This window comes from Panthera pardus, unplaced genomic scaffold (genome assembly GCF_024362965.1).
Source record: "Panthera pardus isolate Hobbes unplaced genomic scaffold, ASM2436296v1 HiC_scaffold_13, whole genome shotgun sequence".
NCBI lineage: Eukaryota > Metazoa > Chordata > Mammalia > Carnivora > Felidae > Panthera > Panthera pardus.
Window position 1 is genome coordinate 45,846,698 of NW_026526688.1, and position 27,668 is coordinate 45,874,365.

The 27,668-nt window shown below is 38.9% G+C and overlaps 1 protein-coding gene across 1 annotated transcript in view; it reads right to left on the minus strand.

Annotated features, from left to right (window-relative positions):
• The window catches only part of KCNU1 (potassium calcium-activated channel subfamily U member 1), a 148,630-nt gene that overhangs the window by 112,632 nt on the left and 8,330 nt on the right, over positions 1-27,668 (minus strand). The window contains exons 3-10 of the mRNA XM_053901086.1: positions 14,953-15,014; positions 13,773-13,863; positions 11,861-11,972; positions 10,799-10,874; positions 9,529-9,604; positions 3,311-3,481; positions 2,101-2,192; positions 135-245 (exon numbers count right to left, since the gene is read on the minus strand). Coding sequence (XP_053757061.1) covers positions 135-245; positions 2,101-2,192; positions 3,311-3,481; positions 9,529-9,604; positions 10,799-10,874; positions 11,861-11,972; positions 13,773-13,863; positions 14,953-15,014 — 791 coding nt within the window. The remainder of the gene's footprint in view (positions 1-134; positions 246-2,100; positions 2,193-3,310; positions 3,482-9,528; positions 9,605-10,798; positions 10,875-11,860; positions 11,973-13,772; positions 13,864-14,952; positions 15,015-27,668) is intronic.

Here is a 27,668-nt window from a genome sequence, read left to right on the forward strand (position 1 = left end):
TTTCTTCTCCTTTTGCTTATTATTATTTCCTAATTTTCCTATGAATATTGCGAGGGTAATTTTTTTCCATTAAAAAAATGCACACATATTTCAAGGATTAATTTAGAGCCCGTGAATGGTACAGATAAACTTACTCTCCCAGAAAAACAATCTCAATGTTGATTTGCCCTGACTTATGGCGGAGAAAATTCCGTAGGAAAGCTGTCACACTGTCAACCGTAATGTTCCCACAGACCACGATGAACCTAGGGGGCAAGAATATGTGAGGTGGATCATCTGAGAAACAGAAGTATCTTCCTGTCAAGACGCAGAGCTAAATTTAGCTTAAATTTAGCTTTAAATCAATCTGGTATTTGAATTACCCAGATTTTTAAAATAGAAACATTGAAGACTGCATCTCCAATAGAGAAAAGAAACATCAGATTTCTATGGTCCCTAGTTCATTCCATGTTGGGTATGAATCCAAACATTTGAATAACAGGTAGGTTTTCAGGAATACAATAATAACTATTGTAATTGTGACATTTTTCATAGTTATTATAACTTATAATGGACTTGCACATGTGTTACTTCACTTGATTTCTTTCACTTGACTCCTGATTAGCTGATCTAGTCTTTTTCAAAGGAACAAAAGAGGCTCAAAATACTTCACTGATTTTCTCATAGTCAATACTATGGCAGAGGTGGCAGTACATTCTGGATTATTTTGGTTTATCTTCTGCACTGAAAATTATCTAGTAGCTACTAAAAAGTGAGTCCAATGGAGAGTCTTCAAGGACAGGTGTAAAAATCTCAACTTTTATTGTGAAAAATAGCTATCAACTTCCTTACGTAATGCACTTAAATAAGCTATTTTTCCCTCCATTACTCATTTAAGGAAACTAAAAGCATACATGTAGCCTAACCTAACCTTAAGATTTCCAGACCTTTTGGGCTAATTTGGCATGTGTCCCGCATTGCCTTCTTGTGATGAACTGCGTAAGACTTTGGTTTATCTAGTTCATTTCCATGTTTTCAATATTTATTTTTCACTCATTTTATTGTTGTTGTTATTATTATTTTATTTTTATTTTTTTTTACTTTCCTTTTCAGACTCCTAAGTTAATCTTGGTTTTCATCCAATTGTGCTAAGAGACCACTCCGAGGGAGTTTATCTCCACTGGATCTCTTTCCTCTACAGCAAATAGAGACTAAAAAAGAGTTGCTTCCAATTTAAGATCTCCAATCCATTCCCTCCTTCTCGGATGTGAAAACCATAGTGGATACTGAAATAACACATCACAGAGAAATATGATAAAAAACAACTCCCAACTCCATTTTCCTCCCAGAACAGGTGGCTGTGACATGGACAAAACAGGTGATCTATGAAGTGTTGTAGAAGACGTGGAAATTTCTCTTCACTCCAGCAAACCTCTGCCTGTGAATGAGCCCCCATATGGTGTTAGTGGAATTTTGGCTGAGACCACAGAGTCGAAGTAATTATTTTAAATTTGAACTGCGGCTGTAATTTGATCCATTATGTGAAATTAGCCGTAAGTTAACCACATGATTAAAATGAACAGAACAGTAATAGATGTTAAGAGCACAGTGATGAGGGATGCAGAAATATTGTCACACTTAATATTTGATAGGGAATGATAATATTATTTGTCATTTTAGTTGTTTTACTGCTCTTACCAGCATCTACATAGTTGTTTTTTTTTTTTAATTTTTTTTAACGTTTATTTATTTTTGAGACAGAGAGAGAGCATGAACGGGGGAGGGGCAGAGAGAGAGGGAGACACAGAATTGGAAGCAGGCTCCAGGCTCTGAGCCATCAGCCCAGAGCCCGACGCGGGGCTCGAACTCACGGACCGTGAGATCGTGACCTGAGCTGAAGTCGGACGCTTAACCAACTGAGCCACCCAGGCGCCCCCTACATAGTTGTTTTTATCAAGTACCAAATATCTTCTTATGGTATTTATTTTAGCACAACCCTCTTCAGTAAATGAAGGACCTTGCCAATATATTCACTTTAGGCCAAGCAACAGGCATTTTTAAAGAGATATGTGACTAGTAGAATTTCTCAAACTGCAGAAATTATGCTTGAAAGCTACTTACTTCTTCCCTTTGACCACCTCATAGGGACTGGTGTATTTCCTCTTGTTAGCAAAAATTTCCACCATTTCAGGGACATAGTTCGCAAATAGGATCTAAAATGATCAGCAAATAAAATCTTAGATTTCATTTTTTTTAATGTTTGTTTTTGAGAGAGAGAGAGAGAGAGAGAGCGAGCGTGCACGAGCAGGGCAGGGAGAGAGGGAGTCACAGAATCTGAAGCAGGCTCCAGGCTCTGAGCTGTCAGCATAGAGCCCAATGAGGGGCTCGAACCCATGAACTGTGTGAGGTCATGACCTGAGCTGAAGTTGGATGCTTAATGGACTGAGCCACCCGGGCACCCCCAGATCTCATTGTTTTCAAGGACATTCTAAAATTCTGAGATTATAAAAGAGAAAGAAGGTGCATAAGACTTTCTCTTATCTGTGAACTGTATTTCAAAAGGCAGGCCGTTTTTCTTCCTTGACCTTTGGATTTGGTTTAAATCAAATAAAATGCTTTGCAGCATTCCAAATTATGAAAGCAAAGACAAGTGGTAAGGCATACTTCCTGTCCCTTTTGTCCTCTAGTCACAACTAACTGCACTTCTGACTCTTCTGACGTGATACTATGTGAGGCTTAGAAAAAAAATAAAACATGTGGGACAGAGAGAGGTTTAGGGGAAATGACTGAAATGAGGGGATGTAATAATATGGACAGGGGAATATCAGAAATGTGGAGGGGAGAACTCTGTTACCGGTTTTTAAGGAGCTGAAGTTAAAGTAACTAAAAGAGGTTTCCTTTGTCCATGATACACTCTTGAACCAAGCACAGATGTTCACATATCTGAAGTAGAATGCTAGTTCAGAGAGAGTTACTCATTTGGCTCATTCAAATCAAATCTCAAATGCCCTTCCTCATTGGAAGAAAGACTTCAGTCTGATGGGCAAGAGGTAAAGGAATATAGGATTGCTCAATTCAATGCAGACTCATAAATAAAGTCTGCTCTCCTTTGTCTGCCATCCTCATCTTTGGCAATCATGCAATTGAAGCACGTGCTCCAGAGGATGCAGTTTGGAAAACATAGGATGTAAGTATCTTTCCATTTTCATTTCACACTTGCTCTGAATAATGCAACATTCACTCTCAAACCTGTATTGCTTTATTTATCACCATTAACTACATGTGTTGGGTTAATGTAGCTATATTCAAAGATATTAAAAATATTCTTCACCAAACTCCCCAGGGTGAAAAACATGATGAAGGTCCGTCCTAGGGATGTCTTGGCTACCACATCTCCAAAGCCAACAGTTGACGTTGTTGCCATGACCAGGTAAATAGATTCAAAATATGATATGTTCTGTGAATTTCTACCTTTGAGCCAGGGATCACCAGAATTTTCCACCTGTTCAAAAAGAGGAGATTCAGGAAAGGTCTCTGAATGGAATCCAACGGAATGTTTATAAAGAATAGGAAAAACATTGGCTTAGTTTCACTTAATTCAATCCAAATGAAGTATTAATGATTCCTAGCCTGTGTTAAAGGGTTTGCAAAGTGTGTGTAGAGATCGTGAAGTCTTGTTTTCTTCACTGAGATTACTGCTGAACTCTGAGGGAGGATGTAGCTTGGGCCCACATTTGGAGAGCTCCCCAGGGGTACTGGCTGCCTGTATCTCTTTCCTTTCATTTGGGCAAGTCACTGCATTCTAGAGCCATGAGACTCAGATAAGCCAGGTTCTGAAATCGAGCAATTATTATTTATTCTTATTTACCAGTAGCTCAGGGTTATTATTGAAAAGTAAGCACTTACATGAGCACTTCACTTCAATGTGCTTAAGAGAATGAAGGCTAGTGTCTAAGAAAAAGCAAACAAATTTTCCACATTATTCCCCACCACCACTCCCTGCCAAAAAAAAATAAATTTTTTTCCATGATTAAAAAAAAAAACTCTGAAGAATATTTCCTCTGATTTCTCCCTAAGTCTTCACATTTTAAGAAAATTAAACTCATTAGATTACCTTTTTATATTAAAATGAGTAACTTAGGCAATGGCACTATGTATTTGTGGTATATATAAACTTATAAATATATGATATGTCATATATTATTATATATTATAAATGACAATTATATAATGTATACAACTTTCCTTTCTTTTTCCATTTTTTGACATTTTTTCCCAAATATCTTACATATTTCTTGGATGTTTTCCATTTCTATTTAGAACAAAAATGTTAAGATGTTAGAGATGCCTGGAAAAGTAGGTTTTTTTGTTTTGTTGTTAAGAACTGAAATAGAGGGGCGCCTGGGTGGCTCAGTTGGTTGAGCATCCGACTTTGGCTCAGGTCATGACCTCACAGTCCGGGAGTCCAAGCCCCATGTCGGGCTCTGTGCTGACAGCTCAGAGCCTAGAGCCTGTTTCAGATTCTGTGCCTCCCTCTTTCTCTCTCCTCCCCTGCTCATGCTGTGTCTCTCTCTTCTCAAAAATAAATAAATGTTAAAAAAAATTCTGAAAAAAAAAGAAAAAGAACTGAAATAGAAATTAGAAATAACATAGTTCGCTCAGGTATTTGACCACTTTTTAAAAGTGAACTTTTCTTAAGTTTGAGGAGTAGGTTAAGAGTATGGACTCCTTATAATACCCTATTCCAAAATAAGAAAGGGATCATACATGTACACTTAACTCCCAAAGCTGGCAGAGGGTTTTGTTGCAAAGTCTACTAATCTGCTTCCACTAACTTCTGGAGTCTTCACTGTTGTCTGAGACTAGTACATTCTAAGAAAACCAGTTTAAAACACACAGATTATGTCATATATATTCCCTCAGGATTAAAAGAGTTGCCTGAGACAGTTTTAAGCTGAAACCCCATAGTGTCTGTTAACAGCATCATAGCACAGGGATTAGATCGTATCTTGGTACAACCTGTTGTATAAACTAAAACTAAGTTTATTGCAACCTGGAATTCTCCCTCACGATAAATTAAGTAACATTTTTAAGGTTCAGCTCACTCTCTTTGGGGGTATTTAGTGTTTCAAACCTCTTCCCTCCCTCCCTCCCAGCACTCTCCAAGAGTCTGTGGCCTGCTGTTGGCCCCCTTGTCCACTCTGCTCTTCCTCCAAAACCATGTGAGCAGAGACTCAGATGGGAGATAAGATAAAGTTAAGGTAAAGGATTTTGGACCAATGTTAAGATACTGAGTTATCATCTATTTTTAACTTCATATTTCAGAACTGAAATTTTATGTTTCAAGCTTGACATCGTTCAACTTCAGATAAGAAATGCTATGGAGGACGCTAGGGGGATCCCCCCTCTCCTCTTACCTTGCCATCACTCACACAAGTTATGTTATCTTTACATGGTACATGTGTGCCTAGTCTGTAGCCATAACGCCTTTGGCTATGCCTTAGTGCTGTTTTTAATTCATTCAATAATCCCCACCATTACTTTATATCATGGTTTCCTCATTCCTGAGTTCCTAGTTTTGATTCATCTCCTATATGGCTGGATTTTACCATCAAGGTACTTATTTTTTAAGTTTATTTATTTTTATTTTGAGAGAGAGCACATGCACATACAAGCAGGAGAGGGGCAGAGGGGGGTAGAGAGCGAGAATCCCAAGCAGGCTCCACATTGCCAGCACAGAGCCCAACGTGGGGCTCAATCACACGAACTGCAAGATAATGGCCTGAGCTGAAACCAAGAGTCAGACACTTGATCAACTGAGCCACCCAGGCGCCCCTCAAGATATGCTTTTAAAAGGGACTCCTGGGTGCTATTTTCTCTTGAATATTTAAAATGACAGGATAGCTTATACTTTCACACCAACTTTGCAGACCCTACTCTATCACCTTCTGGTAGCCATGGACATTGACAAATTGGAGGCGAGTTTCATTTCTCCCCCTTTTATAGACTTTGCTTGGTTCTGCTTGGATTCTCTCCTTATCCTTGAAAATCAGTAAACTGCTCCATAATATGGTTGGAATAAATAATTTGTGTCATTTTTCCTGGTATGATAGGGAAAGATAGGATTCAGTAGGCAGAAAGGGAGAGGCTAGGGCTTGATGGTCCCTGGGAGCGAGCAAACCACATATTTGAAAAGAATGCTAGGAACATCTACCCATGAGAAAAACTACCTCGGAAAAAACTCTTCTGGGCCTGACCATGAGGAAAACTCTCTCAGACACAAAGTTTTCCTTACAAATGTAACAAGCACCACCTACTCCTGCCCCAGGTTCCCCTCAGGAATAAACAAGTCTGCATTTATAGTTATCAGACCAATAAAAAAAAAAAAAAGAACCTAAAAAGAAACAAAGGGAACAAAGAAAAAGGAATGGGCCAAAACCCTATAAAATAAAGTCCCTTGCCTATCATCTGGGGCATTCACTTTCATGTGCCCCTTATCTTCAAAGAGAGCTTTTGTACAATCCTTGCTTCCACTATTCTTACTTTTTAATAAAAACTTTTGCCTGCTGCTCATTTTATTCTGTGTTCTCCTCTTCATTCTTCGAAGTGGCAAGACAAGTTTCCCTGGGTATTGAGCTAAAGAATCCTGCAACACTGGGACATGATATACCCTTTAACCCACAGATTTAAGGGGTGCCTGGGTGGCTCTGTTGGTTAAGCATCCAATTTCAGTTCAGGTCATATCTCACAGTTTGTGAGTTTGAGCCCTGCATCCGGCTGTGGGCTCGGAGTCTGGAGCCTGCTTCGGGGGCTCTGTCTCCCTCTCTCTGTTCCTCCCCCACTCATGCTCTGTCTCTGTCTCTCTCAAAAATAAACATTAATTTTTTTTTAACCCACAGATTCAAGACTTTATTTTGGTGACTTCTTCTGGTGTCACCTGTCTTGTCCTTTGCTCTAGGAACACTAATTTTAGAGTATGTTCAGTTGACGTTGCTGGAATGCCTTTGTTCTTTTCCATGTCACTTTGCTGCAATCCTGTCCACTATGTTCCTGAGCATGTTTGTGTCCCCTTTGATTACATTTTGGTTTCCTCTAATGTCATTTTCAGCTCTGTAATACTTTTTCCTCTGATATCATTCTTCTTTTTCTCTGATATCATTCAGCCTGTTTTCCAACTCCTGCTACTGTTTAATAGTCTTTTATTTAAAACCTTATATATTTTGTTTGAATTAGTATTTTTAGTTTTTAAACCCTTTTATTTGCATTTTTTCTCAAATATGGATTTTTTTTTTCTTCTCCGTTTCCTTGGACAAATTATCTTGTAATTATTGTTCTTTTAAGTGTTATATTAAGTAACTGTTGTTATGCTGATGTCTCTCTTTTCTTCTTTTCTCTCTTTTCTCTATTTTCTCCACTATACCCCCTTGTTATTTTTGGCAGAATTCTTGATTACTTCTGGTTAACACTCACCTTTTGAGGGTATCAAATTTAAAAAATTTTTCTTTAATGTTTATTTATTTTTGGAGGAGTGAGAGACCGAGTGTGAGTGGGGGAGGGGTAGAGAGAGAGGGAGACACAGAATCTGAAGCAGGCTCCAGGCTCTGAGCTGTCAGCACAGAGCCCGACGCGGGGCTCAAACTCACAAACCACGAGATCATGACCTAAGCCGAAGTTGGACGCTTAACCGAGTGAGCCACCCAGGTGCCCTGAGGGTATCAACTTTTAGGTGAAGGCCAGTAGTTATATGTGCAGCTGGTGAGTTGGGACAATTATAGTTTTTATTTTGGTTTGTCATTTCAAATATCCTCCCAAGCAAATCTGCCATTTTCTACGCTCTGGGATATAGCTCTTCTAGGCTATCAACATTCCAGACATTGGGGTGACTCACAGTGGATCCCCTTAAGTCACAAGCCATCTGGTTGCTTCTTCTTTCTCTGCATATATCCTTGCTGGAGGTCTCCTCACCTGGGTGACTAGCAAGGTTCACATGCTTAGAAGGGTTAAGCAACAGACTTTGATTCAAGTGAGCCTGGCTGTGTCCAACTCAAGAGCACATGCTGTTAACAGAGAGCATCAAGTCTACAACTAGGACTGGTAGTGGCCTTGAGAGACTGGATTGCGAAACTTTGTATTTTCCCAAAGAATCCAGAAATCTGGGATTTTATGTGAGCTCTCTGTAAAAGTTAGAAAGCAATAAAAAATTAGAACAGAAAATACAAACATAATTAGGTCAGACAAAATAGGTCTATAGGCCACATTCAGCCTAAGAGCCCTTCATGGGGAACTGCTATTGATGACAAAAAAGTTTCTCCTTGAGCACTCTTGCCTACCATTCTGTGATGGCCAGCAGGTATCCAAAAAGACACTGATGATTGCTGCTCCCATGGCGGGCCCATGCACCTAGGTGCAACCCTCTAGAGCCAGGGATCCACTTGTACTACTGTGATCTTCTTTCAAGGAAATTTCTCTCCTGCTTGAGGATGGAGGAGGGATGTGGCTGGTTTCAGATTTTTTGAAGGCTCGGATCATGGTTTACATTTGGTGTTTGGCATTTTTCTTGATCAGCTGAAGATGGTAACTTTAAAATTCTTTTTCCGTTTTGCCATTAATGCTTTAATTAATTTTGAGAGGACTCAAGTGAAAAAGACTCCTGCTGTGCTTTTTGTTTTGTTTCCTTTTCTCAAAGACCTTTGCTTTCAACATCCTATTTCAATTTCTGCATTTTCAATGACTGCTCCTCAACTGTCCTCAAGCAATGAAGTCCAAGAGTTTGTTCCTTATTGTTGAAATCCATTTATTATAACTCTGATTATGTGAGATAAGAAGGAGCCTCAGGGCACCTGGGATGACTGTGTGGCTCAGTCGGTTAAGCATCCGACTTCAGCTCAGGTCATGATCTCACAGCTCATGAGTTCTAGGCCCGCATCAGGCTCTGTGCTGATGGCTCAGAGCCTGGAGCCTACTTGGGATTCTGTTTCTCTCTCTGCCCCTCCCCCACTCAAGCTGTCTCTCTCTCTCTCTCTCTCTCTCAAAAATAAATAAATTTTTAAAAACTTTAAAAAAAAATGAGCCTTTCCTACAGGCAAAGGAGGCAGCTATATATGCAGATGGATTTCGGGAGAACTGAGAAAGCCCTAAAGCTCCCCTTTGTAACCTAGCAATTTGTCTCTCACAGCTCTCCTAGTTCATAAGTGTGACAGTTCTCACTGCTTTCATTTCTTTGACTTTTTTTTTAAATGCTGAGACTCCTATGAAGATACAACAATAAGGTTCACCTACTGCTTATAATTTTGAAGTGTAAGCTTATTAGATCCTTTCTTAAGAGCAAGTTTTGAATGTTGAAGGAAGGAACATAGATACCTTGAGTGCAGGAAACACGTATTTGTGGAGAATATGGGAGTGCAGAAGACCAAGAAAGGGGAGGTAAAAAGATAAACTGCACACTGGTTACAGTGAAAGAGACAGGAGTTCAGAAGGTCTGCCTGCATTTTTTAAAGGAAAGATGTTCATGCTGACCAGAAACACTTGAGAGTTTGAGAAAATGCTTACCAGATGAATGAATCCTGCAGCAGTGAACCAGGTACTGAGGACTATTGATAACAGTTTGGAAAACTTCACTGAACTGCTAGAGGAAGAAAGACAAAAAGTTTTTGGGTTCAGACAGATTCCAGAACAACACAAGTCCTCTAAAATCCGACTATTCTAAGTGTGGTTCATGGGCCAGAAGCAATGGTGCGCTTACCTGGGAGCATTATTAGAAATGCAGGATCCCAGCCCCCACCCCTGATCTACAGATCTGCATTGTTGTAGGGATCCTCTGTTTGATTCATATGCACATTAGAGTCTGAGATGCCCAGTTCTGAACATACCCAGTCACACACGCTTGTTCAAAAATTTTACACTTTGCTATGCTATCCACCAGCCTGATATTATATTGCTTTTACAAATATATATGTATCATCTTAAACTAAATTTAATAGATTGCCACATTGTCTAAAGTAACAGTACAAAGTGCAGTGTCCTGGGAATCCAGAGAATGGGTCTGCAAAATGGAATTTTGAGTAGATCACAGAAATGTCTCGCTAAACTCATACCAGGCTCTTTCAGTGAAAAGGATTGGACAAGCTCCTATGTCCTAAGTAAAGTTCTAGAGTTTAGCTGAAATCTCTGTGGTTTTCAGGTAGGGTTACCTGTTACACAAGAACAGCCCTTTCTAATCCCAACTGCTCCATGATGCACGAACGCCTAGCAGCGAAATCACCTGGCCTATAAAATTTGATGTTTCTGGGGAGAACATAGAAGCATGAAGATTTTCAGTGGGTAACATTAAACCAAACTGCATAACACTTTAGAAGTATTGCTGCTCAAAGGTAGTTTGCAATTTTTTTTTTGAGACATTTAGGCAGCTCTATTTTTGTAAGCGATTTCATTGCTGCTACTGGGTGCCTCACGGTCAGAAAAACTGTCTCACATTCCTAGATAGAAGAGACATGATTCATGATAGCAAGTATATAGAACCAAAACCTTTGGATTGCTTTCATTTTAATTTTTTGGGGGGGGAGGAGGCAGAATTAAAGTCTAAATGGACTTACACAATGTAGCTCTACAAAACAGACTCAAATGATTGTCAACTTCCTAGTCAGCATGTGATATTAATACAACAGGAGTAAGGGGATGAATAATATCTTAGGAGCTAAGGGATTTCATGGGGTTTACACTGAAATTCCGATGGGAAAGGAACTGAAGGTTCAGTTTACATTTTTAATTTCCTAATCCAAATCAGCAAGCAAGCAGGACTTACGGCAGGGCTAGCATTTACCTGGTTCTGATGGCTTGGAGAATTTGCAAGATTTGAGGGAGCTCTAGCAGCCGCAAAGCTCTTAAGAACCTTAAACCTACAAAGCAATCAAAAGGACAAATCTGCCAAAAGAAGAGGGTCACTTCCGGAAGTAGTCAGGGTTGTAACACAATCGGGACCACTTACCTTCTTTCTATCTCTGAGATGCTCACATACAATGTAAGGCCACGGGTTTAAGGGCATGAGCTTTAGTTCAGATCCTGGCCCTAACACTTAACAGCTGTTGTAATCTACAGCAATTCCCTTCATGTCTCTAGTTCCTCATCTACAAAATGGGAATTAAAAGTACCTAGCCCATAGGGCTGTTGAACTAATCATAGAAAGCATGTGGGAGCAGGCCTCGCATATAATAAGCACTACTCACATTTCACCCTATAGAATTCCTCTTTAGAACAGACAGTAAATTAGTTATTAACCACTTAAACTCCTGATTATAGAATCTCTATGGTCTGTTCCTCAGCTTTCCCATGATATTTTACTTTACGTAGTTTGATAATTCCAACAGCAAGGAATATTTGATAGGTAATAAATAATAATATAAAATTCCATAAAAACTGATAGAAGCCACTTAATGTCCATGCACTGCCCATAAAGACAAAGTAAGCAGTTAGATAGATATATAACATGTCACAGCCTGTCTGGATATGATGATTTATTGCTTTGAGAGACCAGTGGAGACTTTTCATCTCTTCCAGTCCACGTGGGATTCTAGCATATAGGTGCCTCAGGGGGACGGGGGGTTTGGACCTTGCCTCTCAGACAGTGGATGAATCAGTCCACAAACAATAAATAACCAGTGTCACCTACTGTGCATCAGGTACGTTACCAGGTACTGAGGTTTAAAAAAAAAACAGGTTTTAAAAATATATTACAAAATCATATAATCATGGTGAAAAATGGTTTTAAATGGCATTTAGGCCATTTAAAAAATGGAAATGAAGGATACTTATGAGTGAAAGTGGAAGACTTAAATTTATTTATTTATTTTTGAGAGACTACACCTGATTCCCACAATGCACTTACCTAGCCAGTTACTCTTCAAATAATAAGAAATAAAGGTTGGTGGAATGGTAAAGATGTCTACAATCGAATTCATCTCCAACCAAAACTTGATCTTGTCATCCGCTGCCACAAACTATGAAATGGAAACAAAAGACTCCATATTCTGTTACCCTCGAGAATTTAAAAATGAACATACCAGTGGCTTTATTAACTCATCTCACTCAACGGACGCTTTGATCTCAATCTATTACATACCTATACATACACACGCATATGTACTCAGATAGCTATATACTTGAATATATATTAGTATAGACATGTAGATAAATATGTATTTACATAAAGACTGTACCTTCAGGGGCACCTGGGTGGCTCAGTCGGTTAAGCAGGACTCTTGGGTTTCGGCTTAGGTCATGATCTCATAGCCCGCATCTGGCTCTGAGCTGACAGCACGGAGCCTGCCTGGGATTCTCACTCTCCCTCTTTCTGCCCCTCTCCTTCTCAGTCTCTCTCCCTCTCTCTCAAAATAAATAAATAAACTCTAATTTTTTTTTTTTACAAAGAACTTCCTTTAATGGGTGTTCAGTAAATGAACATGAACCCATTTTACTCACCAGATCTTAACACTTACACATCAGAATAAACACTTTGAACCTATTGATGCTCTTAGAGCTTTCTGATATAATTATATAATGCCTCTTTTAAAAAAATTTTTTTAACGTTTATTTATTTTTGAGACAGAGAAAGCATGAATGGGGGAGGATCAGAGAGAGGGAGACACAGAATCTGAAACAGGCTCCAGGCTCTGAGCTGTCAGCACAGAGCCTGACGCGGGGCTTGAACTCACTGACCGCGAGATCATGACCTGAGCCGAAGTCGGCCGCTTAACCGACTGAGCCACCCAGGCGCTCCTAAAATTTTTTTTAACATGTATTCATTTTTGAGAGACAGAGACAGAGTGTGAGTGGGGGATGGGCAGAGAGAGAGGGAGACACTGAATCTGAAGCAGGCTCCAGGCTCCAAAGCTGTCAGCACAGAGCCTGATGCAGGGTTTGAACTCATGAACAGCAAGATCATGACGTGAGCTGAAGTCAGATGCTTAACCAACTGAGCCACCCAGATGCCTCTAAAGCCTCCTACTTGTGAACAAAGATACATGATTTAAAATGGCCCTTAATGGAAAAAGTACAACTTTCTAGAAGTTTGGCTGGCCAAGACCTGTGTCTATGAGCTTCCCTATTTGGATTAAGAAAGCAAGCATATATAGAGGGATAAATTACTATAAAAAGATTTTGATGGTCAGTGTGGTCAGAGTTAAGTTTTGAAGGAAGGTCATAAAAATACAGATATATGTATGTGTGTATATATATACATACACACACATATATACACACACACACATATATATATATATAGTCTCCCATAAACATGTGATGGATAAATACATTGAAATCTAGACCTATGATGGATCCTCAATAAATGCCTATGGAATGATAGAACTATTTAATAGATGAGTGTAACAAAAATGAAACAAAGGTATTAAAGTATTTTATACAATTATATGGCACATGTCCCATCAGTGGAATCGGTTGAGCCAATGACATTTCAGAGGCTGTTCCTCAGGTTTCCTAGCTTGTGATTATTAGTAAAGCTTTCTCAGTGGTAGGTTGGGAAGCCAATAAGGAGGACAGTGTGACAGGGTATCCAAAGGAATCATTTTCATTTGCACCAGAATTTTTTGGCCTAGATACAGTGTTAAGTGCAAGGGAGAGTTTTCATGTCTCTTTATACATTGGACAGGTTAGGGCACACACCCTCTAGCTGTAGAGCCTGAAAACAGAGGCAGATTGTACAACTAAGGCACATAAAGGCACCTCTTTACATTGCACCTGTTGTGTTCATTTGTTTCCTCCCACTTTCCATAGATACTTACTCTCAACCCAAAATAGAAACTAAAGAACACATTGAAAGTCAAATCAATAGGGATGGTTTTGTCTTGGTATGAAGAACAGCTTCCAACAGGGCTGGAAAAGAAATAAGAACCATTTATACAGATGTACATTTTAAAAGTTTTACTATAGAAGACCAAATAAAGAGTAGGCAATGTTCTATTTATTCACCATGAATGGTTAATGCAAGACACTTACGTTCACATTTTAAGGAAATTACTTTTCCCTTGGGAGGAAAGGTATGCACAAACAAAACCACAGGACTGCATGTGGAGCTGAAAATAACAGGACAATTACCTGTTCGTCCTTTCATAGAGTTTATTGGTTCTATTTCTGTTTTATCGATGAGGATTCAGATGCACAGAGATTATGTGGCTCCTCTTGGTTTGCAAAACTATCTGCCCAGCCAGGACATTTTGACATCTGTGCCCTTCTCATACAGACCTACACTAAGTCAAATGGACTGATATGAACCCAAATGTAAAGAAAATTTCCTAAAAGGTCAGTAAGGAGTTCACAAAGCAAAGACTACTAGTTTCCCTAGCATTTCCAAAATTGCCTGACTTCTGTGGCCCCATAATACCAATTTTACTTCAGCTAGAAATCCAGTGTAATTCCCAGCTGATCAGCGTGGAGCTCAGATTAGATTAGGCTGTGTCCAAGAAACCATTCTAACTTGGGTATAGAAGATGAGAATGGCTTCAGAGAAGAGCAGACAATAACTTGCTCCTTTATCCCAGGTGAGATCTAGCATGTTCCATCTTCAAACCCATCCAAAGTTGTTTGAAACCTATGACAAACCCTGAAACAACTATAAAGATTCTGTTTCAACACTTAAGGATTCCAAAGACACAGAACACCCTCAGGAGTGGTCCAAGGGTGGAGACCACAGCTGGAGGCTTCTAGTCTCAGAGACTCTAAAATAGATGTGTATACAGCACCACAGCCCGTAGCAATGCACAATGACAGGATACAGGGGAAACTCATGCCTTTTCTGGTGAAACTAGATTTAGTGCTTCATGGGGGGAATACTCACCCTTTTTTTAATGAGTTTATATGTGTGTATGCCTGAAAGCATATTAAACATTATTCCCGGCAAAAAATTCCAAATTAGCTGGCAACCTAATGACACAGAAGACAAGGATGACTGGGGATTTTACTCACTCAGAAGAGTTGATGAAATAGATTATGAGAGACCCAATGCTTAGTACAAATACAAGGATCATCTGGAAAAAAAAAAAAAAAAAAACAACAAGGACCAAATAATTGTATTGATATATAGATGAATAAATAAACCAACAAAATTGTGTTTACTCTTTTAACCTTGCCTATATATGCAGCCATTTTTCACACATTCATTTATGTTAGCATGCATGCATGAATTCATTCATTCATTCTTTCACTCAAGAGAAACTGATTGGACCTTTACTAGGTCTTCAATAAATGACACACACTCACTCATTTTACTTATGTAATTTTCATTCCTATATACTTTAGAATAAAGTTTGTCCCTCCTACCGCTCATAAAGCTTTCTGATCTCAAGAAGTCCCATCGTTTATTCATTTCTTCACTCATCAAACATTTATTAAGTGCTTTAAATGTGTCAGGCACTTTATTACATGCTGGAAATGAGGGCTATTGGACATAAACTGTGGACTTGAAATGTCTGTGATACTGGAGAAGAAACAGTCCCAACATGTCCATGTAAAAGGATGGTCAGGATTTTGACAGGAGGGAATGTGCTGTAAATGAGGAAAAGAATATGAGTGCGTTTAACATGCGAATGTGCCTGGTTTATGGAAGAAGCAGAGCTGGTGGAATGTTATCAGAAGTTTTCCCATTCCAAACCCTCAAGGCATTTGGATGAAACCTTTTGCAGCCTCCATGACTTTTCAGGTCAACTTTAGGTAACTAAACATTCCTCCAGTCATTTACAGTTTTCCAGCCATTCTTTTTTTTTTATGTTCAGTCCAGTATATTATTAGTAATACTAATAGTAAAACTGAATTTTAGTTACAATTAAAGCTTTACTCCCTTCCAGCTCAGGTGTTCCTTGGGCAGGTTACCTGTACTGGGAAAAAGGTCAGTCTCCTCCCTATTAACCCTTTTTGAGTTTTTGTTTCTAGTTGCACACTGACTAAGCCACCTCCAGCCTCTCCAGAATTGTAGGTCAAGGTTAGAGAATGAACAGACAAGGGAGATCAGAGAAGGAAACGCTGGACTTGACTGCTGTTAGATCACTATGCTCTCACCCTGGGGGTCTGGGAAGGGGAGGTGTTTAATATTTACTTGCATGGGCTATTCCATTGCTCTTTGGAGATACCAATTCAATTCATATTCAAATTAGGCAAATATATATATATATATTTTTAGTACCTATCATGACCCAAATATCATTCTGGTGATTGGGAACTATCAGTGAACAACATGTACAAAGATCCCTGCCTTTTTGGATCTTAGCATCTAGAAAATACAAAGATGACTACGGGGCGCCTGGGTGGCTCAGTCGGTTGAGCTTCCGACTTCGGCTCAGGTCATGATCTTGTGGTCTGTGAGTTCAAGCCCCATGTCGGGCCCTGTGCTGACAGCTCGGAGCCTGGAGCCTGCTTCTGATTCTGTGTCTCCCTCTCTCTGCCCCTCCCCCACTAATGCTCTGTCTCTGTCTCAGAAATAAACATTTAAAAAAAAAAAAGATGACTAATCTGTAACTTACATGGTATGTTAGAAGTTACATGCTAAGAAAATAAAGTTAAAGAAAATAAAGGGGATCAGAAATGCAAAGGGAAAGGGCAGAAAGGGTTGCAGTCTGGATAATACTTAATCACTAAGGGTCCCCTTTGCGATTCCCTTAAATTGGGTGGAAGCATGTTCTTGAACTGGTTGCTCACAATTCTTTTCTCAGTACATCTCACATGCCTTTATTTTGCTGGAACCCCTACCCCTCCAGATGCCTAGTTGAGCAGGCAAGAGAAGACTCTCACATGTGACCCCTATCTGGCAGGTGGAACAGCTCAAGCATTCTTTGTCCCAACAAATAGTAAAAGGACAAACTATCTTCAGTGTGACAACTTCTCCATAGAGCAGCTAGCCCAACAACAGCGCCTCTCCACAAACGAACCAGATGTCAGTCCTCTGTGTCCTCAGAGTTCCCAGAGATGCAAACTGAAAATTCTGAGTGGTTCCTCTTAAGCCTTTCCTTAGGCTTGATGTGAGAGGGAAGCACTCCCATACCTCTGCTACAACAGAACTTGTTCCAAAAATCCTCTGCTATTTCCAACTTACCCTAACTTTTTAAAGTTTTTATACTGTTTTCAAGTGTACAATATCTTGATTCAACACTTCCATACATCACCTGGTGCTCATCACAAGTGTCCTCCTTAATCCCCGTCACCTATTTTACCCATGTCCCTACCTATCTCCCTCTGGTAAACATCAGTTTGTTCTCTATAGTTAAAAGTTTGTGGGGCACCTGGGTGACTCAATAGATTAAACATCTGACTCTTGATTTGGGCTCAGGTCATGATCTCAAAAGTTTGTGAGCTTAAGCCCTGTGTTGGGCTCTATGCTGACAGTGTGGAGCCTGATTGGGTTTCCCTCTCTTCTCTCTCTTTGCCCCTCTCCCCATTTGTGCTCACTCTCTTGCGCTCTCTCAAGATAAATAAATACACTTTATTAAAAAATTTTTTTGTTTTTTGGTCTGACTCCCTTTTTCCTTTGCTCATCTATTTTGTTTCTTAAATTCCACGAGTGAATTCACACAGTGTCTTTCTCCGACTGATTATGCTTAACATAATACCCTCTAGCTCCATCCACGTTGTTTCAAATGGCAAGATTTCAGTCTTTTTTATGGCTGACAAGTATTCCATTGTATATATATACAATACACCTTCTTTATCCATTCATCAGTCAATGGGCACTTGGGCTGTTTCCATAATTTGACTATCGTAGATAATGCTGCTATAAACATCAGGTTGCATATATCCCTCTGAATTAGTATTCTTTGGGTAAATACCTAGTAGCGCAATTGCTAAATCATATGGTAGTTCTATTTTCAACTTTCTGAGGAAACTCCATATTGTTTTCCAGAGTGGCTGCTCCAGTTTGCACTCCCACCAACAGTGCAGGAGGGTTCCCCTTTCTCCACACCCTTGCGAACACCTGTTTTTTCCCGTGTTGTTGATTTTGGCCATTCTGACAGGTGTGAGGTGATATTTCTTTATAGTTTTGATTTGTATTTCCCTGATCATGAGTGATGTTGAGCATCTTTTAATGTGTCTCTTGGTCATCTGGATGTCTTCTTTGGAAAAACGTCTATTCATGTCTTCTACACATTTTAATTGGATTATTTGCTTTTTAGGTGTTGAGTTTTATAAATTCCTTAAATCATTTACCATGATCAAAGGATATTTATTCCAGGGGCACCTGGGTGACTCAGTCGGTTAAGCATCTGACTCCAGCTCAGGTCATGATCTCACGGTTCATGAATTCAAGCCCCACGTCCGGCTCTGTGACAGCTCAGAGCCTGGAGCCTGCTTGGGATTCTGTGTCTCCCTCTCTCTCTGCCCCTCTCCAGCTTGTGGTCTATCTCTCTCTGTCTCTCAAAAATAAATAAACAGTAAAAAAAAATTTAAAAACAAGAGGGATTTATTCCAGGGTTGCAAGGGTGGTTCAACATTTCCAAATCAATCAACATGATTCACCACATTAATAAAAGAAGGGATAAGAACCATATGATCATTTCAATAGATGCAGAAAAAGCATCTGAAAAAGTACAACATCCGTTCAACCCTCAACAAATTAGGTTTAGAGGGAATATACCTCAACACAATAAAGGCCAAATATGAAAAACCCACAGTTAATAACATCCTTAGTGGGAAAAACTGAAAGCTTTTCTTCTACAGTCAGGAATAAGACAGAGATGTCTACTCTCACCACTGTTATTTAAAATAGTACTGGAAGTCCTAGCAATCAGACAACAAAAAGAAATAAAAGGCATCCAAATAGGCAAGAAAGAAGTCAAACTTTCACTATTTATAGATAACATGATATTCTATATAGAAAACCCAAAAGATGCCACCAAAAATCTGCCAAAACTGATACATACATGAATTCAGTGAAATCACAGAATTCAAAATCTAAAATCTATTGCATTTCTATACACCAATAGTGAAACAGCAGAAAGAGAAATTAATGAACCAATAATAATTTCAATTTCACCCAAAACAATAAAATACCTAAGCATAAACCTAACCAGAGGTGAAAGACCTGTACTGAGTAAAACTATAAAACACTAATGAAAGAAATTAAAGACAACACAAAGAAATGGAAAAATATTCCATGCTCATGGATTGGAAGAATAAATATTATTAAAATGTCTATACTACCCAAAGAAATCTACACATTTAATGGAATCCCTATCAAAAGAGCAACAGCATTTTTCGCAGAAATGAACAATCCTCAAATTTGTGTGGAACCAAAAAAGACCCCCAAATAACCAAAGAAACCTTGGAAAAGAAAAGCAAAGCTGGAGACATCACAATTCCAGACTTCAAGTTATATTACAAAGTTGTAGTGATCAAAACAGTATGGTACGGACACAAAAGTACACACAGAGATCAATGGAACAGAACAGAAAACCCAGCAATGAACCCACAACTGTGTGGCCAATTAACCTCTTACAAAGCAGGAAAAAATATCCAACGGAAAAAGAGTCTCTTCAACAAATGATGTTGGGAAAACTGGACGGCAACATGTCAAGGAATGAAACTAGAACCCTTTCTTTCATCATATACAAAAATAAATTAAAAATGGATTAAAGACCTAAATGTGAGACTTGAAACCATCAAAATCCTAGCACAGAACACAGGTAGTAACTCTTTGACATCAACCATAGCAACTTCTTACCATGTATGTCTCCTGAAACAAGGAAAACAAAAGCAAAAATAAACTATTAAGAATTCATGAAAATAAAGTTTCTGCACAGTGAAGGACACAATCAACAAAACTAAAAGGCAACCTGCATAACGGGCGAAAATATCTGCAGATGACATATCTGATAAAGGGTTAGTATCCAAAACATATAAAGAACTAACTTACCATAATTTACATGTCATTGGGTAAGAGCCAAGAGCTTCAGATGGTTTTCTTCCAACAGCTTTGTAAGTGACAATATTGCAGCTTATTTAATACCTGGGAGTTACTGGCATCTATTTCCTTGGGGTCTCACCATTGACTATAAGCTCCATTTTAACATTTACATTAGGTGTTGATGGAGATATTACTAAGTCTGTGGGTTTAACAGCAGTTAGAAATGTATTCTGAGGCTCAGGAAAGATGTTGGGAGTGGATATTAGGTACTGATAATGATTAATAGCTTCCACGAAATCTTTTTCTTGTCTTTACGCATGATTTTTTTCTCTTTCACTAAATCTCTTTAGTGATTTTTCAAGTATAAATCATATATTGCAAAGCTTCCAGAAAGATGACGCCAGGCCGTATGTTTACAATCCTCTAAACTGCAGAAATTAACCCCCCTCCCACCCCAAAAGAGAAAATGTTAGTTTCATTGAAACTAAGAAAAATACCAACCTCATGCCACAAACCTAAAAAATATTATCCAGAAATAATATATAACAAACAGGAAAATGTATACCCAATCAAAAGTAGGCACTGGGAGCTAACATCTTGTGAACACTGTTCACCGAGTCAGACAGACATTAGGAGGGATTTCCGAGGGGATGTGTAAATTTTTCTTGGGTTGGAGGGGCAAAATCTGGAAGCATTGGTTGTTTGTGGGGTAGAAAGCCCTCCACTTGAGCCCACAGACTAAAGATGAAGCCACAAAGCCAGAGAGGCCTGGAGGAGACCCTGAAGCCACACCATCACTGCTGGGGAATCTCTTGGCTAGCAGCGGCAACACTATTTTTTTTTCCAGAAGCATCCGGGAAAGCAGTCAGAGAAAAATGTGAGACCTGTTCCAGAGAAAGCCTTGTTTGCAGAATTGCTGGCCACAGCATGATCTCCCATGTTTGTCTATGTGGGAAAACTCACAGTAAATTGAGACTGATTTCCACAGTGGGGCTTAAAACCGCCAATTTACTTGGTAGATAGTTTTGTGTACCTAGAGAACACAAGTAACAGCCAACACAGTAAACGAGGGACACTGAATCTCTAAATCTTCATGAATGAGTATTAGCAGACAATAGAAAATGCCAGTTATGTGGGAAATGTAAGAAAATAGGAGAATCAAGCAGAGGAAAGAGATGAAATGACCTCCTATGAAAACACTAATACAGAACATGTAATTAAACTTGGTCAAATTACAATTAGTGTTCCTAGTGGGATTCTAAAAATCTAATAAACAGCACCGGAGGATGGGAAAGGTAGAAGGACAATATGGGAGTTATAGGGAGGTAGTAACTGAAAGAAGCTGCACCCTGAGGGTTGTCTGGGAGATCAACAAAAAGGGGTTAAATGAGCGATGTGCATTAAGGAAGGCACTTTTGGGGATGAGCACTGGGTATCATATATAAGAGATGAATCACTGGGTTCTATTCCTGAAGCCAAGACTATACTGTATCACTGTGTGCTAACTGACTTGAATTTAAATAAAATAAAAATAAAAAATAAAAGGATGAATCAACTCACACAAAAAAAATCACAAAAGTAACAAATATAAGACAGACTGTTGGTTGCCATGGTTGAAGAGTGTTAAGATGGGAAGGAAGTGGATCTGGCTGTAAAAACAAAACTAAACAAAACAAAACAAAACAAAAAACAAAACCAAAAACATGAGGGATCTTTGTTATGGAAATGTTTTGTAGCTTGCCTATCTCAATGTCAATATCCTGGCTGTCATTACACTGTAGTTTTGTGAGATACAACCATTGGGGGAAATTGGGTAAAGGGTAACTGGGCTCTCTCTATCTTATTTCTTTCAACTGCATGTGATTCGCCAATGATCTCAAAATACAGAACTTAACTGAAAGTTACCAACAAAAAAGGAAAAAGAGGTCAGCATTATCAACATTAGATCTTAAAAGAGGTGCCCTTTGGAATTGAGTTGCAGACCTTGGAGGAGGGGTCCTAGCTGGCCTGGCTGGTGGTGGCACCTCTGAGGAGGAGATGATGTGAGCCTGATTTTGGCAGTGTTGGAAAAACTGGAAACCAGAACCACGGACTGCTACCAGAGTGAAAAGCTATTGCCTGAGTGAGGCTGAGAAAAAACAGATGCAAAACATCCATCCCTAGGCTTTCTGTCTCCTCTCACACCCTTGTTGGCAGAGCTCAACTATGAGCACAAGCAAGCTGACAAAGGACACATGTAATAACCGAGGCCTGGCCTCACATCACAAAGCAGAGGGCACGGGGTAGATTTGGAGCTGAGAGACCTGAGCTTTGTATCTAGCAGGCAGCCTTAAGTGCTAGAAGATACTGGAATAGCATTTATAGAAATTTTAGGAAAAAGGACTGAAAGCCAAAAATCCTACACCCAAGAAAACTGGTGTTCACTCGCGAGAGCAAGGAAAAAACTATTTCTGTGTGACATTCAAGGTATGAAAGTATACTACCCACACTTTCCCTTGCAAATGAAAATGGGAAACACTCAAGAAAAAGAAAACATTCAGAAAGATAAAACATGTTACATTAAAAAAAAAAGTACCTAATGAAACTGGTAAAGTTAATTTTTAGCTCTAAAGCAAATATTAAAAAAAAAAATCTTACCAGACGTATAGTGCTAAAAACAAGCAAACAAAAAGCCACAACAGCAATCTGGTACTGAATGTTCCGATTCATTCACAATTTCTGGAAGGAAGGACAGGTGGTATGGTGGAAAAAAACAAAGATCTCCTGCACATGGAGGATACAGACATAAAACATGTTGAGACAAATTATGGAAAGAGCCTAAATGTCCATCAACTGATGAATGGATAAAGAAGTTGTGGTTTATAAACACAATGGAATACTACTTGGCAATGAGAAAGAATGAAATATGGCCTTTTGTAGCAACATGGATGGAACTGGAGAGTGTGATGCTAAGTGAAATAAGCCATACAGAGAAAGACAGATACCATATGTTTTCACTCTTATGTGGATCCTGAGAAACTTAACAGAAGACCATGGGGGAGGGGAAGGGGGAAAAAAAGTTACAGAGAGGGAAGGAGCAAACCATAAGAGAATCTTAAAAACTGAAAATAAACTGAGGGTTGATGGAGGGTGGGAGGGAGGGTAAAGTGGGTGATGGGCATTGAGGAGGGCACCTGTTGGGATGAGCACTGGGTGTTGTATGGAAACCAATTTGACAATAAATTTCATATAAATAAAAAACATGTGGAGATACACAGAGGAAATATAGAATGGGAAGTCTGTTCTGAACTTGGTTTAACCTAGTGTGTCCGTGATATCCTATTAAAAAAGGAATTATACAAAATATGTAATAAACAAAAATGTCAGCCAATGGTCAATGCTTAGTATACCCTGAATGGTTTATATTTATTATCATATACGTCTCCCTACAATACTTTAAAGGAGGTTATTCATATTGTATGACTGAAATCTAATTTAGAAAAATTAATTTGCCCAGGATTACACAATAGGAAGTGGAGGAGCAAGTGTCTGAGTCCAGGTCTCTCAAAATCAGTCACGAGGTATCTCTGGCCTCTCTAGTAAGATAAGAAACCAAGGCTGGGACAGAGCTCTTACCTGCCTAACACCCATTTTCCTTTTCTTTGCTAACTTATCTACCATTTGTTTTTTTTAATCCACTGATATTTAGATATTCTATTATGTAGCAAATTCAATCTCTAAGTATTATGAAGACCAATAAAACAAATTACCATAAAGGAGAATAATTCCTCTGATAAATCAACAAATAAATGGATTCTTAAATCAATAAGAGAACAAAAATCCAGCTCCATGTTATTTATAGAGACACAGTTAACAGGAAATTAGAGAAAAAGACTGACAGATAGCTGGGCAAAGACATCCCAATCAAGTATGAATAAAATGAAGGCAAAGTATTCAAAAATATTCAAGCCAAAAACAAAACAAAACAAAACCCAAAACACTAAATGTGAGAACCATGAATATTTCATATAGATAAAAGGCACAATAAAGCAAAGACTTAAAAGATAATGTTATGCACTAATTGATATTATGTAAAATATATAATTTAAAATGGGTTAGAAATGCAAGATGAATATATTCGATAGAACTACAAGATATTCAATAAAACTACAAAATCATAAATAAAAATGTTTGGCATGTCCCTTTCAGTCAGCAAATAATTAAGGGGTATGGAAAACACATATAACACAATTAATAGTGCTTCTATATCAAACATAATACATATTCTTTCAAAAGTCCATTAAGTAGTAATAAAAATTGAACATGCACTAGGCGACAGTGCATTTCCCCATAAATTTCATAAGCCAGAAATCATAAAGGCAGTAGTATTCTTGGACCATAAAGTTTACCAAAGTGGAAAAGATAGCCACTCTATCCCGAGGAAATAAAAGCTTATACATACAGCATTCCTCTAAATGGATGATGACTCAAACAAGAAATCAAAATTAAAATTTCAAACAACTTACGACAAATTAGGCATTCATAAAAATCATAATGCTACTTGCTAAAATCTATGAGACATGGCTAAGAAAGAACTCATCGGAAAATTTTTTGTGAAACAAATACCACCGAAAAAACCGGAGAGACTGGGCCGGCCCAGAGCGCGTGCGTGCTGCGTGGCAGGCTGCGCAAGCGCGGTGGGATCCCGGGCCTGCATGCGCAGTGCCGTCCTGCAGCTTCCAGGCTGGGCTCCGGAAGGTGCGCGCAGACGTAGTGGTTTCAAATACCGGGCTTCCCTGATGGACGGGGAATATTATCGCAAACCTTAGGCAAAGCTGACTGAGGAGGAGGTATGAGTCCAGCGCAGGAAGACTCAGCTCATCAAAGTGGCCCAACAGCGAAAATAAACTCTGTGCTGGGAGACCCAGTGACCAGTAAACTGACGAACACGAGGAAACAAGTACTGGCCAGAACCCTAACGATGGAGCTGTGCAAAGAGAGCAGATTGAGCTGTGCCGCGCTGCTTCTGCAGAGGGACAGCTGACCATTGAACATAACTCCTAGGCCGCCTTCCACCAGATCCTGGAAATCCCCAAGCCTGTGGGGGCGGTCCCCATCCTCAAGGGTGGCCTTTTCTACCTGGTCCCTGCGCGGGCAGCTGACCCAAGTGCGGCCCGTCTTCCTGTTCTGGCGTGCTGGGAGAAGCAGCTTCAGCGGAGGAAGGGGGCCTGAGAAGCTGTCGCGCCAGCTGCTGGCGGCTCTCCACAACCAAGGCAGGTGATTAGAAGGAAGCATGAGCAACCTGGGATGGTGGAGGCCAGCGGCACACCCTGGCCTGAAACCGCTGCTGGTAGAGGGCGGGTAGAGGCCCCAGGAAGAGCCCAGGGCCCTCTGCCACATGGAGAAATAACCTGCAGCTTGAGGATGTTCCTTTTAAAGGCGAGGTTCACAAGGCGCAGCAGCGTGTTGATTGCTCCTTAAGCCTTCTTTTGGGGCTTGAACTTGCTCTCCCTGACTCAAGTCTCGCAAAAGAGAAACATGTCGTTGAGGGGATTTCTCCCAATAAACTCAGAGTCCATCCAGTCAACTCTTCCCTGAGCTTCAGGTGGACTTTTGGCTGATAGGAAAAGACGCAGATTTGGGAGCAGAAAAGGTTTATTAAAAAATTCTCACCCTGAACAGGTAGGGTACCCTGTTAGGTAGTATCCTCATTTATTAAAACTGACTGGGGGGGGGGGGGGGTAATGAAATTAAACAAATGGGAAAAATGGGATATTGAAATTAAGAAGGATAAAAAATATATTAATTATATATGCAAATGTGTATGAAATATAAAAGTCCCCAGCAAAGCTAAATAAAACCAAAGGAGAGGAACATGGCCCATCATGGGAGAGGAATGGTGTGGATTAGGGACAGAGAGAAAAGAAAAGTGTTCTTTCTAACCAGAAGTGGACTTTGGTCCTTACAGCAGTCAAGAAGACCTTCAAACTTTCATTCCTTCTACTGGCTCCTTTTCCTTGGAAAATGACCTCTGGCTTCAAAAAAAAAAACACAAAACTTTTCATTTAAAACTAAAGAGACTGTATTTTTTATCATACCAAGTATGCAAACTTTTAAGAATGAAAGTGATCCTATAAGCAGGTACACCAGGACAACTGGCAAAAACCTGGGTTTAGGATTATCATGCTTTATGATGTATATTATATTGATTCAGTAATTACTGCTTAACACCTAGAACAGGTTTGTAATCTCAAGATAGGTGCAAGAAACTAAAAGGGCATCTAAATTTTCTGACACCTTTCTCTAAATGTGTTTTTTACTGTCTTCCACATTGAATTATATTGTTTAGACACACCTGAGGAAAGCAATGTAACTATACTACAAATTATGGTAAATACTGCATGGAAAGTTTATCCAAATGAGGTAGATTTTTTTTCAATTAATTAAAGGTATTGTTGCTAAAATGAGAAAGGGTTCAACCTCAATTTTAATCATTTTTTTGTTTATAGAGACAAGTGCTGAGTATTGTTTATAAAAATATTAATAATAGTTCCACCTATATATGTATTATACGCTAGGCATACATGTATATTATTAACTAGTGAGTCTTGTAATTATTATATGTTAGTTCATTCTCATATATTAACACAATTATTCATTGAAATTACCCATAGATAGTATTTCTCATTCCCATTTTATAATTTTTACCTTTTATTTCTCTATGCATCAGATTCTTCATTTATCAAAAAGAGGTAATGGTAATACTTCTGTTTTGCAAAATGGCTTTTAAAAGAGTGATGGAGAGGAGAACTGTTGTGAGAAGTCCTAAAGTAAATCCATTTTAGGAACTAGCACCCAAAGAAGAGAATTGGGAGAATTGATCTAGAACAAAGCTGGCCCTTTAGAAGTCTGTTGGAAACTCCTATCCCACTTGCTCAGGCTGTATTCCAATTTAAAGACACAAGAGATCAACACACCTGAATTCACATCTCATTTTGCCTTAGCTGGCTGCTATTCATTTTACTAGTCTTCACAAAGGACTTGCCACAAGAATAACAGCTTCTTTTATTTCAAAATTTAAATTTTAGAGATACAACTTATGGAGGAGAAAAGTTGTTTTAAGTCACTGAAACACCCAAAGAAAATATATCTGACAATGTTACTGAGAATCTTCAAGTTTGAAGGAAGAAGCCCGTAGCAGTGGATGGAGATAGGGGTAAGGAAGAAATTAAGTTTTCACTTCTGCATCCTTTGGTATTTTTTGAATAATGTGCCATGTGCATAAAAAGGCAAACAATGTAACCATGCACAAATAATCAGTGTGAATATTGTGTGGTACTTCCTGTCAGTCTTTTCTCTATTCATATGATAAAGATCTCTAAACTATAGTCTCATACAAAATAGGTGTCTGATGCTTGACGGTATATTAAATATAAAATATGAAATAATGAAATGCAAAATAAAACATAAAGAAACAACTCATCTCAAGGTGGTGGGAAAGATTTTTAAACTTTATTTTTGTAACATAAACAATGGATACAATGTATGAAGAAACAGATCTAGTATTTTTATGTTTCTTTTCCCCTAGAACTATTACTGCATTATGAAAATGAGCAAAACCCAGGGAAATAAGTTTTTAGTCAGTTTTTCCAGCATCATTTTTTAAATATTTTTTTCTCATTTCCAAACAAACGGTGATGCTTTCTTTGCTCATTTATATACTTTGCTCATCTGTATACTAAGATTGACAACTATTGATCTAGTTAAGGGCTTATTTACACATTTACAGAAGGGATTACATATTCACAGAAAA